The sequence below is a fragment of the Chiloscyllium plagiosum genome, unplaced genomic scaffold (genome assembly GCF_037043375.1).
Source record: "Chiloscyllium plagiosum isolate Xiang-an unplaced genomic scaffold, Cpla_swu_hap1 HiC_scaffold_13, whole genome shotgun sequence".
Taxonomy (NCBI): domain Eukaryota; kingdom Metazoa; phylum Chordata; class Chondrichthyes; order Orectolobiformes; family Hemiscylliidae; genus Chiloscyllium; species Chiloscyllium plagiosum.
The window spans coordinates 1,147,372-1,162,487 of NW_028270151.1; the positions used below are offsets into that span (position 1 = coordinate 1,147,372).

The following is a 15,116-nucleotide window of genomic DNA, read 5'->3' on the forward strand; positions in this document are numbered from 1 at the left end:
AAGGCATGCAGAACATTTAGTTCGCTGACCAAGTCCCAACAAACGATGACGATACATACACGAATCAAATGAAAGTGATTTGACATGAAATATTAACAAGAGTAATTTAAATGTGGAACCTTTGTGCCACCAATAACTCTGATGTCAATAACATTAAATTTGGGAAGGGAAGTTGTGGCTGTGATGAACAGCCTCCTGGGGTAGCTTCTCCCACCATGTTTGCACGTCTCTTTGCACATACTACACTACTTTATATTTAAATTGGGGACATAAGAAAACTAACAAAAAGCAGGAGAGCTGAAATGGAGCACAGGTAAATTTCTGTCTTCTGTCTCACTCTGTCTCTGTCATCCACAGTATTCATTCCACCACTTTAGACATGCGAAGGTAATAAAACTTACACAATACACAGCAAGAAAACAGGCCAATTAGTACAATCAATCCAAGCTGCACTCAAGGTCCCTCCTATCTTTCCTCATCTACCGCCATCATCATTATCTTCTATCCTTTTACCTGTCACATATGTGTCTGGCCTCCCCTCAACTGAATCTGTAATATTCACCAAAACTACATCATGATGTAGTGGTTGCCCTCTTGCTCTCAGGAAAGCTTCTATCTCAACTTTTTAATCCATGCCCTACACCTAATGCACAGACGCCAATTATCCATTTGGAAGCTCAACACCTGTTTTATGCAGGTGGCATTGCCATGATGATGGATTTTAATTCCAGCTTATTTATGGTGTTTTCATTACAGCCAAAGTCTGTTAAAGATGACTGCAGATGTAAATTCCTTGGCTTTCTGGCAAAGCTCAGTGTGAGCTCATGGAATGTCACACCTGTAGTGTGTCAAGGAAGCATCAAACAGAGTGACTTGAAAGGAATAAATAATGAGGGGTTGCCTTCCTCTCGCAGCAGAACGTCATCTCCTGTGCATTATGTCTCAAACATGTAGCCATGCTGGTATTTTACCCTTGCAGCAATATACAACAAAGGGGTTGAACCAACCACAACTCTTGATTTGTGTGTGATAGTGAGCTCAAGAGCCTGATACATGAGTGAAGGTGACAGCTTGAGGACTGTCTATTCACTGGATGTGGGTATCGCTGGCTGAGCCAGCATTTATTGACCAGAGGGCTATTCTGAGTCATCCACATTGCTGTACATCTGGAGTCAACTATAGACCAGGCCAGGTACGGATGGCCGTTACCTTCCTTAAAGGACATTAGTGAATCAGATGGATTTTTCCTGACAATCGACCATGATTTCATTGTGATCATCAGACTCTTAATTTTAAATTTTTTATTGAATTCAAATTCTACCATCTGCCATGGAAGGCTTCAAAGCTGTGTCTTTAGAAAACTATCTGGGTCCATGGATTAATAGCTTAGTGATAATACCATTGAGCCATTGCCTCTCACCGTCCAACACCCGTACGCTGCCCAGAAGAACATCAGACACTCTCTCAGCTTGAGTGCTGGAGGACAGGTGAACCAGTGAAGTCACAATCAGAAAGGAACCAAGACAAAAACCTGTCAGCTCACTGAGAAGCCAAGAATTGACAAATTAAGTACATCACCACCAATATGAATATTACTGGTATCCACTTAATATTGCATCCTGCACTATTCACAAAACTCATAGGATAATCTGTATGACTCTTCTAAGAATTACACATCTGCTGAATTCACTCAATTTCATGTGTGTGTGCGCTTGCGTGTGCGTGTGCATGTGTGTGAGTGAGAAATAGAGAGTGAAAGAGAAAGTGTGAGTGAATCAGTGAATGAGACAAGACCATAAGATATAGGAGCAGAATATGGCCATTCAACCCATCAAATCTGCCCCACCATTCAACTATGGCTGATGTGTTTCTCAACTTCTGCTTTCCTCCTCATCACCCTTCATCCCCTTGATCCCCTAACTAATCAAGAACCCATCTATTTCTGTCTTATTATGCTCAATGAATGGGCCTCCACACCCCTCCATGATAGTGAGTTCCTCAGATTAACCACTCTCTGGGGGATGAAATTCCTCCTATTCTCATTTCTAAAGTGTTGTCCATTTATGTGTGAATGAGTGTGAGTGTGAGCATGTCTGTGTATGTAATCCTGAATTGGAACATTTTGGCAGCAGTGTTTATATCATACAAAAACTCCAGGATTTCTCTCAAAAGCGCAGTAATGTTCCTAACTTCAGATGTTTTGGCACGCACCTTGATGCTTCTGTTAGTCATTAAATAGGACTCTGGACTCCTACACTCAATCTCTACACCCTGATAAACATTGTGATATAAAAGTGATGAAAATAATTTGTCAGCCAGGAACTAGAGAAATGATCAATGATAAAGGCTTCAAATCTACTTTTATTTAAAAGATGCAATCTCTTATTCCCTAACAGCATCCACATTCCAAATTCCAACACTCGTTCTTGTGAAATAATGTCTCTCCTCTTTCTTTTTTGACAATTTTAAATAGGAATCTCAAGCCATACATGCTTGACTAAGATCCTAAGGCAGCTACTTGTCTTTTGAAACAGTTGTACTTAAGGGAAAATGTTGTTTTGTGATCTAATGTTTCTCTTATATCTAATTCTTAATGGCGCATTGCTTATCTACACAAAATAAAGAAATGCTGAGTGCTTACAGTTTCTGCAGTTGTTATTGTAAAGGGCTGATCGACTGACACTGTTATCGGCTGTAATAAAAAGACTTCTTTTGTCACAAAGTTATAAATGAATGACATGGGTTGATTGGTTTTATATAGAGTGCATAATGGATACGTTGAGGAGCCATGTATCGACCTGGGGTGGGGTGTCATGTGGCTACTGGGGGTGGTTGGAGAGCCAAAGATTAGCGTGGATAGTAGGGGGATAGAGGGTAAAATCATGCATGGAGGATATGAGAGGGCATTGGGTTTGGCTAGAAAAGCATATTTGAAATGGACGCATAATTGGATGGAGAATGAGATGGCATGAGCTGATTTGGAAAGTACAAGAGGAGTATTAAGAGCTAAGGGAGTTAGAAAGATAGGAACCAGAGGACGGTTTTCTTGTATTATTATTTTTTTTGACGATGTTGGCATGGATTAGTTGGACCGAAGGGTCTGTTTCTGTGCTGTACATCTCTATAACTCTCTAAATGGGATGATATCCCAGTGTAGTGAGGTTAGTCTTTTCATCAGCCTGACACAAAACCTTACCGAGGCTGCCTCTGAATATTATTTCAGGGACCATGCACCTGATTCCAGCTTTCATCCTTCCCTGTCCACCACGTCCAAAATGGAAATCCTGCCTTTATATACTTTTCCCGAGAATGGGTGTGCCAAGCTGGTTCCCGTGATACAGCTATGGGATAACAATTCAGCCCTTCAAACTTCAAATGTTGGTGCAGACTTGAGGTACCTTTACACTGAGCTCTGCCCTGACCTGGTTTGAAACAGGCAGAATAAACAAGGTCTTTCACTGTCATATTGTAACTAGGTACTGCCTAGTGAAAGCCTATGCTAAAAGACTTGGGATTCGAACTCAAGTATAAACATATTCACAATAATTCATAAATATCTGTTATTTAGTTTTTTTTGCAAATCACTCAATTGTCGACTTCCTTTTTATGTTGCTTACATCTAATTCTCTTTTGTGTTGAATACTTTAGCTGGTGTTTTTCTGTCATTCTGCCATTTGCCACCTTTCTGCAGGCATCTTTGAGAGTGCGGATTTCTTATTTGTGTGAACCTCTGTTCAAAATCTCAGTGGTTCTGTTAGTTCAGACCAAGCCCATGTGCATCTCTAACAGATATTGTAACAGTTAGGATGTTCAGAGTTGGCAAACAATGAGATAAATCAATATGGAACATAGGGCCTGAGATAAGATTAGAAATGCTGATAGAAGGTAAACCTATTATTGAGACCAATGACCTTTACCAAAATAGCCCATTGCATCTTGACAGCATTTAACAGGATCTGAGTTTTTTTTCCAATGAATTTAGCAGATAAACAAGTGACTGTGGTTATTAGAGAATTTCTTTGCTTTCTTGTTGATTAAGATGTGGTCAATTCCTTTCCTTCACAATCAGTTCTTCTCTGGGCACTTGGACTGGGATCTCAGCAGGTTCACAGCAAAACCCTGGTGACAAACTGCAAAAAGGTTTGACCTTTGCTCTCTTCTTGTGACCCCTCCTTGTTCGATTTGTACTTCAACTAACCAATACCTGATTAGATAATGCTTTGCGCTGGCCTTAAAAATTAGATAAAAGCTTAAATTTATGACATGACTCCAGAGTAGGGCGAGTGCACTCTAATCTCATTCAAGTGATTCCCTGTCGGGTCATATTTTCCATTTTCATTTTCAAACTTCAGTCTGTTTTCTGCTTATTTACTGCTTGTCATTCCTGCCACTCATCTCAAGCAACTTTCTTTTCAGAGTTTGATTCCTGGTCCAGTCAAGCACTTAAATAGTTTCAAAGTATCTTAGGAATTGCAGCTTGGCCATTGAAGGCTGACACAGATTTGGACAGTTCATATTTAAATACTGCCAAGTTATGGAATTATTAAAAGAAAAGATGAGCACTGTACGATTGAGGTACAGAAACATTCCACACACAGTTCCAATCAATTCTGTACATCAGCATTGTCTCTCCGGTGAGAAATATTGAGAAAAAGATAGATATAGAAAGATAGATATGGAATGATAGGTATAAAAAGAAAGATATAGAAAGATATATGATAGATGTCGAAAGATGGATAAAGAAAGAAAACCTCTGAGTGTTTATTCAAAAGTCAAATGTCAGATCTTGGCTTTTGTTCAAATTTCTGTTTAAATTTATCTAAATCATTTGACTTTAGATTGAATCAGGTGATTAGTTTAGATTGATATATCAAATTGTGATTACTTTTAGCATTTTAAACTAAAGAGTTAAATTCACTGAGAAATTAAATTATATACAATCCCACTGTGACCTCTGCAGCTATTTCAAACTAATCATAATTAGCTAAAGAGGTTTCAGTAATAGCATATTGATGCACCTTTGTTTTGTTAATGTCTTGCCAACATACCATGCGATGGCCTGCATCACATCAGCGTTACTTTGTGAAAACAACATCACCGGGCTTTAAAATGATTAGTAGGTACGTCCTCGCAATATAAATGCATCCACCTTACTTCGAGGTTATTTTATTGTTTGATATTGTTGTAACCACCCTTCACAACTTAAGAGTTTTATGTGTTTGCCAAACAATTTATTATTTGGTTTCAAAAAATTAGGTGATGTTGAACATATCATAATACTTTGTCACAAACATGTGAGATCATTATGACAGCATAATGCTTGAAGACAAGGAGCCCAAGTATTCATTTTAGTCCCTGCATTGCTTCTTCCAGTTCTGAATGTTTGTTTGGCTGCAGTGCCTGTGTCTCAGTGACTGCTCACGTTAACAGAAATACTGACAATGGAGATGCAACATTTCATATGTTTTCTTCTCAAGCACTCCTACATCCGTTACAGCTGTTCACTTACTGAAGTAACAAGAAGGGTATCTAGTCTGTCAGAATGCAGTGTTAAAGTGCAAAAGTACGTTTTTCCTTGGATATACTTTACTATGTATTGTTCAAAATGCGATAGAATTTCATCTTCAGCCTTTATCTTTACAAGAATTACATGGACGTTAACGCAATGCAATATAATGCAGAAATTATGATCATTTGAAATGACAAGAAAAGTGATGCTGAATCATTATACAGTTCTGGCAACTTATTCTCTGACATGCATGTCCATACTGTGTAATCATCACCAGGTCTGGGAGCTTCACACATGAAATCTCGCTCATTCTTGGAGATGATGCTGGGGAGGTATGTTTTGCTGATAGAACAATGAGAAGTTGAGATGAGTGGATGGTTAGAGAATATAATTTATTCAGTATGAGATTGCTTTGAGGGGCTATTCAGGAGTTTTATAAAACTTCCATTAAATTACTTGTCTATGGTATTATTTATCTTTACAGTGCACATTCATTACAGCCTTCAAATTAATAATGATTGTTAAAAATGAAACTCTAACCGAGTCCCCATTGCTGAATAATATTATTGCCAGATTGACAATAACATATTATGAAATTATTTTGCAGCATTTTAAGAGAAATGTAAGGCATTAAGGGTCTGCAAAATAATGCCTGTTGTGTTTATGATGTGTGAGTGATAATATAAATGAAGCAGGATGTAGCCATCCAGATGGAAATGGAACTTGCACATAGACTGTCCATTACAGAACATCACATCCAAGGAAAGCCTAATGATTTTCTAACCAGTGGACGGTTTTGTATATGGATGTAGTTTTGCTTGCTGAGTTGGAAGGTTCTTTTTCAGATGTTTAGTCACCATACTAGGTAACATCATCGGTGAGCCTCTGGATGAAGCACTGGTGGTGTAGCCCACTTTCTACTTATGTCTTCAGGTTTCTTTTTGTGGGTGATATCATTTCCGGTTCTTTTTCTCAGAGGTTGGTAGATGGGGTCCAAATTGATGTGTTTATTGATAGAGTTCTGGTTGAAATGTCATGCTTCGAGAAATTCTCCTGTGTGTGTCTGTTTGCCTTGTCTGAGGATGGATGTGTTGTCCCAGTCGAAGTGGTGTCCTTATTCTTCTATATGTAAGGATACTAGTGAGAGTGTGCCATGGCTTTTTGTGGCTAGTTGATGTTCATCTATTCTGGTGGCTAGTTTTCTGCCTATTCGTCTGATGTAGTATTTGTTACAGGCCTTGCAAGGTATTTTATAAATGACATTTGTTTTGTTTGTTGTTAGTATAGGTCTTTTAAGTTCATTGGCCACTTTTTAAGTGTGTTGGTAGGTTTGTGGGCTACCATGTTGCCAAGAGGTCGAGTAGTCTGGAAGTCATTTCAGGTTTTGTATCTTATTGATCAACTAAAAATCTAACTCATCACAAAAGCTTTATCTGCTTTTGAATTAATTTCCAAATTCATTCTTTTTTGAATTAATGCCTAATTTTGCCAGAAATAATAAAAATAAGAATTATTTTGCTACTTTGACAATGCTAGTAATGACCAGAGAAGATTGTTACTCCTCTGCCCCACAACTACACTTTGTGTTGCTATTGGGCTGCGTTGCTCAGTATGTCGGTTGCTACTTATATCTCAGGGTATTATTACTATTTAACTAGTCATAGTACATTAACCATAAACAGACTGATTGCCATAATACCAGGAGTTCAATACATGGTCATATACTTCTACAATTGCTGGCATAAATCAATTGTCATACAATTCTGTACCAACCACCAGTCAATAGTTTTGTTTCTTCACAGATATTGCTCATCTTTGATAAATACACTCAATATAAACAAGAAAAATTTAACAAGGAGGCAATATGTTGAAATGAATGGTGCTGCAACAGATTGAGAAAAGCACCACTTCATTGTTAGAGTGAACAAGATTTTGTGAAAGTAGAGTTTTTGGAGTGTGTTTGTCCCAAAAACTATTTCTACCAAGAAGCTCCCATTAAAGGTGGGAGTAATTATCATTTGCACTATCTCGCACTCAGGTAAATATTTCACTCACTACCTGAGATTGCAAATCAGCTGCTGACAATGTAAATGTCCTGACTTTATTTCCACTGATTTCAATGGAAGGTCAATTAGAAAATTATGATAAGAGCTTCACGATGATTTGCAATGTTAGTCCTACATCAAAGTGATGAATAGAAAATTTACCTCAATATATGGAAAGTCAAACAACCCTACAAGCCATCAACTCACCAACTATACATTATACTTTGTCAGCAATGGGACATGACTTCTCAGTATGATAAGAGAATAAACACATTTTTAAAAATTAGACACATGATGGTTTAAAAAATATCCCTGCAAGAGAGTCAAAGTCCAAATCAGAAACATTTTCCAAATAACACAAGCTGCTCTGGACGAGTATTGGCATTTGAAACACATAGAAATTAAAACGTGTGCTTACTTCCCAGCCGTGAGAAGGATCCTTCAAGCTTGATAGCTCTTCCCCAACGTAAGGACCAAGTTTTTCACCTACTTCAAGCTCTCTTTTAGTCCATATTCCTAACCCGGCACCTGGAATGCTTGACTCACGGAGTTCAAATTCTGGTGGAATGGGAATATCGTCAGGAATGTAGATGGCAGCTTTGTAGGGAGAGCCCTCCTTAGGTGTGAAGTCTTCATTAGATGTAGCAGGTGAGGAAAGATCATGTGCGCTGAGGGACAGAGGCCCTGTCTCATCATCAGCATTAGGCTCCTCCACTGGTAGAATTGCAGAATACCCATCATACAGGCTGTCATCACCTAATTAGAAAGATAAAGCAGAAATGAACAAGTTGGAGATTGCAAACCAAAAGATCACAGTAAAAATTATGATTGATATTTCACAGAATCTGGAGTGAAAGTGAGGATATTGCAGTCAATTTAGATAGTCGTGGTAATCTCAAGCAACATTAGGGAATTGAGGTCACTGAATATCAATAGAAACATGGGACTGAAGTGAAAAATTGGGGTCATTCAGGGTAGCAGAGGAAGCCTGGGAAAAGGGTAGAGAATGAAAATTACTCTGGGTGTCAACAGACATCGACAGTGAAACATGAATGAGTCACTCTGGGAATTTAAACTGGGAGAAATGGAGGAAGAAAGCTGATGTGAAATTGACCAAATTTGCCAGTACCAGCAGAAAAAGGAAAAAGAAAAGTCTGGCCTGTCATGTTTCAGATTCATTCCTGAAAAAAATCATTCATAAATTATTAATTGATACCACAGTATAACAATCTAAGCTTTAATGTATGTGTAATATATATATATTATAGAAGCATATATTATTTATCAGGAATATAAGTGAGTCCCATAGTGATATTGTCAACTTTATGTTGATAGCATCTTATATTAACTGACTGAATAAAGAGCTCAAATATTTTCTCCTTAATTTTTAACCATTTTTTCAGCTGTCTAATCTCAGAAAGTATTTATTAAAATGTTCAAAATCACAACTTGAATAAATTGTCCGAGGTGATCATCCCCTTATTTTTCTCTGTCCATTCATAGCAAAAACTAACCAACTCCAAAAGAATTTTTTTGCAGACTACTTACCTGGAAGTTTCACACAGAATAGGATTCATATGATCATACTGTTAGGTATTATTCAAAATTATTGAGACTTTTTGAAATCCTATACAGATAAAAATATACAATCTAATGCAATGCCTAATTATCATTTAGCACAAGGCAGTCCTGTTTGTTTAAGGGGCAGTTTCTTTGCCAATTGTGCTGCTAAAAATGCCACAGCTAATTCTCTCACATATTTCACCTAATTTCAACTCTGTGCACTGAAGATATAAATCTTTTGTACTAGATACCCCATAGGTTTGGTTTGTGACAGTGAAGATATAGAAATCAGTGTAAGTCATCATCGCTGTCACAGTGTCATCAATGGCCCCAGTGACCTACAAGTGCTATCAGCTGCTGCTCCCAATGTATAATTTAAAGGTCTAAATTCACAACTCTATTCTCAGGGTGAATGTCATCCATACCCCTTCTTCCTGTTATGAGACAATGCAGCTAAGTCTCATTTATCCAACATTTCTCTGAAATTGTGCTTTCAAACATGTGAACAGAGGAAAATTTTAACTGTGTAATGATTGTAACACAATTAAAAACTCATTCATTGGGAATGGTTTTATGTTTTTATGACATCTAATGCAAATAGAACCTTCCCCTTGTGTCGGTTTCACGGCTACTCAAATAACAATACTTAAAGCTCCAACTTACCACAACACTTTTTGATACCCATTGTTTCAAACTTATACCTCCCTGATTTATAAATTATTCCCCTATTCTTTGCTTCAGTTTAATGTCCCTTGATCAACACAGGTGTACTGTTATGACACCAGTCAGGATGAAGAAGTGATCAATGCAACGTGTCAGGTCTTCACCACTGTCTCCCATTCTGCAAAGCATGACTGTTCCTCTCTGTATTCCTTCATCACTCCACTCCTTCACTAGAATTACAGATTCCATTTCTAAAGAATACTCAAACCAGCAGTTTGGTGAAGAAGCAGCTCATAGTCAGAGAGTCATAGAGATATACAGCACGGAAACAGACCCTTCGGTCCAACCTGTCCATGCCAACCAGATATCCCAACCCAATCTAGTCCCACTTGCCAGTACCCGGCCCGTATCTCTCCAAACCCTTCCTATTCACATACCATCCAGATGCCTTTTAAATGTTGCAATTGTACCAGCCTCCACCACATTCTCTGGCAGCTCATTCCATACACGTACCACCCTCTGCGTGAAAAAATTGCCCTTAGGTCTCTTTTATATCTTTCCCCTCTCACCCTAAACCTATGCCCTCTAGTTCTGGACTCCCCGATCCCAGGGAAAAGACTTTGTCTATTTATCCTATCCATGCCCCTCATAATTTTGTAAACCTCTACAAGGTCACCCCTCAGCCTCCGACGCTCCAGGGAAAACAGCCCCAGCCTGTTCAGCCTCTCCCTGTAGCTCAGATCCTCCAACCCTGGAAACATCTTTGTAAATCTTTTCTGAACCATTTCAGGTTTCACAACATCCTTCCGCTAGGAAGGAGATCAGAATTTCACGCAATATCCCAACAGTGTCAATGTCCTGTACAGCCGCAATATGACCTCCCAACTCCTGTACTCAATACTCTGACCAATAAAGGAAAGCATACCAAACACCTTCTTCACTATCCTATCTACCTGCGACTCCACTTTCAAGGAGCTATGAACCTGCACTCCAAGGTCTCTTTGTTCAGCAACACTCCCTAGGACCTCACCATTAAGCGTATAAGTCCTGCTAAGATTTGCTTTCTCAAAATGCAGCACCTCACTTTTATCTAAATTAAACTCCATCTGCTACTTCTCAGTCCATTGACCCATCTGGTCCAGATCCTGTTGTAATCTGAGGTAACCTTCTTCACTGTCCACTATACCACCAATTTTTGTGTCTTCTGCAAACTTACTAACTATACCTCTTATGCTCACATCCAAATCATTTATATAAATGATGAAACGTAGTGGACCCAGCACAGATCCTTGTGATACTCCAATGGCCACAGGCCTCCAGTGTGAAAAACAACCCTCCACCACCATCCTCTGTCTTCTAATTTTGCGCCAGTTCTGTATCCAAATGGCTAGTTCTCCCTGTATTCCGTAAGATCTAATCTTGCTAATCAATCTCCCATGGGGAACCTTGCCGAACACCTTACTGAAATCCATATAGATCACATCTACCACTCTTCCCTCATCAATCCTTTTTGTTACTTCTTCAAAAAAACTCAATCAAATTTGTGAGACATGATTTCCCATACATAAAGCCATGTTGACTATCCCTAATCAGTCCTTGCCTTTCCAAATACATGTACATCCTGACCCCAGGATTCCCTCCAACAACCTGCCTACCACTGACATCAGGCTCACTGGTCTATAGTTCCCTGGCTTGTCCTTACCACCTTTCTTAAATAATGGCACCACGTTAGCCAACCTCCAGTCTTCCGGCACCTCACCTGTGTCTATCGATGATACAAATATCTCAGCAAGAGGCCCAGCAATCACTTCTCTAGCTTCCCACAGAATTCTTGGGTACACCTGATCAGGTCCTGGGGATTTATCCACTTTTATGCGTTTCAAGACATCCAGCACTTCCCTCTCTCTAATATGCACATTTTTAAAGATGTCACTCTTGTTTAAAATGAATGGATCTAGAAATCTATCCTTTTCTGCTGAGCCCAACTGTGTTTCATTAGCAAATACAGAAATTGCTTGAAAACCCTCAGAAGATCAAGCAGCATTTGTGAAGAGAAAGCAGAAATAACGTCTCAGTTCCAGTGACCCTTCTTCAGCATGTAAACTCTGCTTTCTCTCCAGAGATGCTGCCAGAACTATTGAGATTTTCCAACAGTTTCTATGTTTGTTTCAGAATTCCAGCATTCGCCAATCTTTTACTTTTCAGTTTCATTAATCTTGACAACTAGCTCCCAGCAACTCTGTAACACACACATTCAACTATTTGGACATTAACCTATCATGCTGGTCTGTGACAGGAGAGTCTAAATGCAAGTTGTGGTTTATCTAATCTCACCAATATGAAGAAATATTTACCGCAAGATATTACATTCTTTTTGTTTTTTCCGTGTGGTTTCCTTAAATACTTTTAGTAAGATTACCTCCAAAAATAAAAAAGATTTATTTTAGAAGATCTAGAACTGGGAACTATAAGGAGACTGACTCACAACAAAATACTTGGTAAACTCCTATAAGAGCATGTTATTGTATACAGGTAGTGATATTCTTCAGTTCAGTTTACATTGTTGGATCATGTGATTATAAACAAGCTAATAAAAATCTCAAACATTTTTTTCATGAACCAGTGCCAGTTCCACTGTTTTAGCGCTGCAAGAACAGTGAAAACGCACAACCTGGTCACTGCTTTACAAGGTTCAATATTAGAAAGTGATTTTTCAATTCCATTGTTCCAGTGGGGAATCTCTCCTACCAGGAGTGTGTAACAGAAATCCAGGGAGTGCAGTGTGTGAGATTTATCATATCAATTATGATTGGGATCTTGTGACTAACTCACACCTGGTTTCTAAAAGCACAGTCATGGTTTATGACTCCCCCTTTAAAAGTTCCATGGATTAAGTTATCAAAGTGTATAATTAACATCTTCCAATTCATGGTGCAGGGAATCTGGCTTTCCTTTTCCACCCTTCCGTTCCTGAGTATAGTGACTCATGTATAAGTATGATTTTGAATGTTGGTTATTTCAGGAAATCTCCTGTAATATGTACATGCATGAATTTGCAGAGATATTGGACTGACAGTTCTACAATTAAAATTGCTTCAAATCCATAAATTGTTCTATAATCACTATTCAGGTTTTGTGTTACAGTTGCATCCCTCAGGACCCCTCTCTTCAGCATTTATATCATCCCCTTCTTGCTACAATTAGTTCTGAAGAAGAGTCGCTGAATCCAAAACATTAACTCTGCTTTCTCTCTGCAGATGCTGCCAGACCTGCTGGGATTTTCCCAGTGATTTCTGTTTTTGTTTAGATTTCCAGCATCTGCAGTTCTTTGTTTTATTTTGCTGTTCAGTTGGTTATTCTTTCCATGTGAGATTCAATTGTGAGTTTCACTTGGCTATTTGTCCATGATTTGTGTCACAGATAAGCCTGGTCCTGTCTTCTCTTGGTATCCGCACATACATATATTCTCCAGCAGCAGTTTCTGATTACGACAATGCTGGCGATTTTAATACCCCCTTAGAAGCATCCTCACACCAGTCGGACTGCTGCCACCTGAGTTTAGATCAAACAGCAATTTGATCAGAAAACAACCTTGGAAGCTTAAGGGTGTGTGTGGCACAGTCCCATGTGCTTACTCACTAAACCATTAGGAAGATTTCACAAGCTAACATGATATAATTTTTTTAAAAGCTGAAAGAATTGCAGATGTTGGAGATCAGAAACAAAAGCAGAAATTATTGGAAAATTTCAGTAGGTCTGGTAGCATGTGTAAACAGAAAGCAGAGTTAATGCTGCAGGTAATATAATTTCAATTGGTGCTGCTGTGAATTGCTCCAATCACTGTTTAACTCTACTCTCTGGGTCCTAACTCTCACCAATTCTCACTGAAACAACAATCTCACTGACTAGCTCTTGGCCACCTTGATTTTGAATTTTTTTTTGCTTTTGAACCCCTTCATGGTCTCACTAACCCTTATACTGACAAAGCTTACCTCTGCAATCTCCTCCAGCCACAAACCCTTCTATGCATCTGACCTCTGTCAATTATGACTTCTAGAGTGTTTCCAAGTTTAGTCATTGCTGGCTTCTTACCTAGAGTCTAAGGTTTCTCCCTAAATCTTTAGAACATATTACATTACAGTACAGTACAGGCTTTTCGGCCCTCAATGTTGTGCCATCAGTGGGACCAATCTGAAGCTTATCTAACCTACACTATTCCATTTTCATCCATATGTCTATCCAATGACCATTTAAATGCCCTTAAAGTTGGTGAGTCTACTACTGTTGCAGGCAGGGCATTCCACACCCCTACTACTCTCTGAGTAGACACAATAAAGCTCTCCAACCTCTCTCTTCCTTTAAGGCACTCCTTAAATGCTATCTCTTTGATAAACCTTTTAGTCATGTGACCCAATATTTCTTTCTGCCACTCAAAGCCAACGTTTGTTCCCTTACACTCCCATGAAGTATGAGTATCCCACGTTGGACACTTTATTACTTTAAAACGTGCTATATAAATATGTTATTGCTGTTGAGATGTGTGATACTTAAAGTATCTCTAAGTATTCTGATGTGACAAGGCATTAATTTGCTTTCTGCAAAAAGATTCCATTTAACATTTTATAATTACTTGGTTTTTATGTGTACAATATTGTGGATGTTCATACACGTCTGTGTGTGCACACGTTTTGTGCATGTGCACTTTTAGCATGTATGTACCTGTGTTTATGTGTGTGCTTGTGTTTGTGTGTGCACATTTGTGTGCCTGTGCTTGTATATATGCATATTATAGCATGTTCACGTTTTTGTGTTTGTGTGCACTTTTCGCATGTATGTGCCCATGTCTATATGTGTGTGCACATGTTTGAGTTTGTGCATGTGTTTGTATGTATGCACATGTTTATGTGTGTTTATGTGTCTGTGTGTGCGTGTGCGTGTGCATGTGTGTATGATATAGAGCTTGCAGAATACCATTCCACATTTCATAATCAGGATCAGCCACATATGTCAACATGTAATTTATGGATTATCCCCGGCACTGAATATAAAGTGACACTTTGCCTTTCTAGTAAAATATAGAAATGGATGTATCAAGACTAAGTGTTTCAAAGTGTCCTTAAGCTTCACATATCAGGCATTGTGAATGTATTAAGGACTTCCTTCATCAGTTGGAGTTTTTGTTGTGTTCAATGGAGGGTTTCTATGATTCATTTTGAAAAGTATAAGTGCTGACAAGTGTTGGCCAAAGAAATACTTTGGCTTTAATTCCAGCTAGCAATGAGAAAATAAGTGGTGAAGCTATTTTAACTAACTTTTAAAACACAACTGGAGATCAG

At 38.6% G+C, this 15,116-nt stretch overlaps 1 protein-coding gene across 7 annotated transcripts in view; it reads right to left on the reverse strand.

The window, feature by feature from the left end:
- The window catches only part of mecom (MDS1 and EVI1 complex locus), a 1,207,227-nt gene that overhangs the window by 791,884 nt on the left and 400,227 nt on the right, over nucleotides 1-15,116 (reverse strand). For all 7 annotated transcript variants that reach the window (XM_043702880.2, XM_043702877.2, XM_043702876.2 and 4 more), the window contains exon 3: nucleotides 7,973-8,310. In XM_043702880.2, the coding sequence (XP_043558815.1) occupies nucleotides 7,973-8,310 (338 nt within the window). The remainder of the gene's footprint in view (nucleotides 1-7,972; nucleotides 8,311-15,116) is intronic.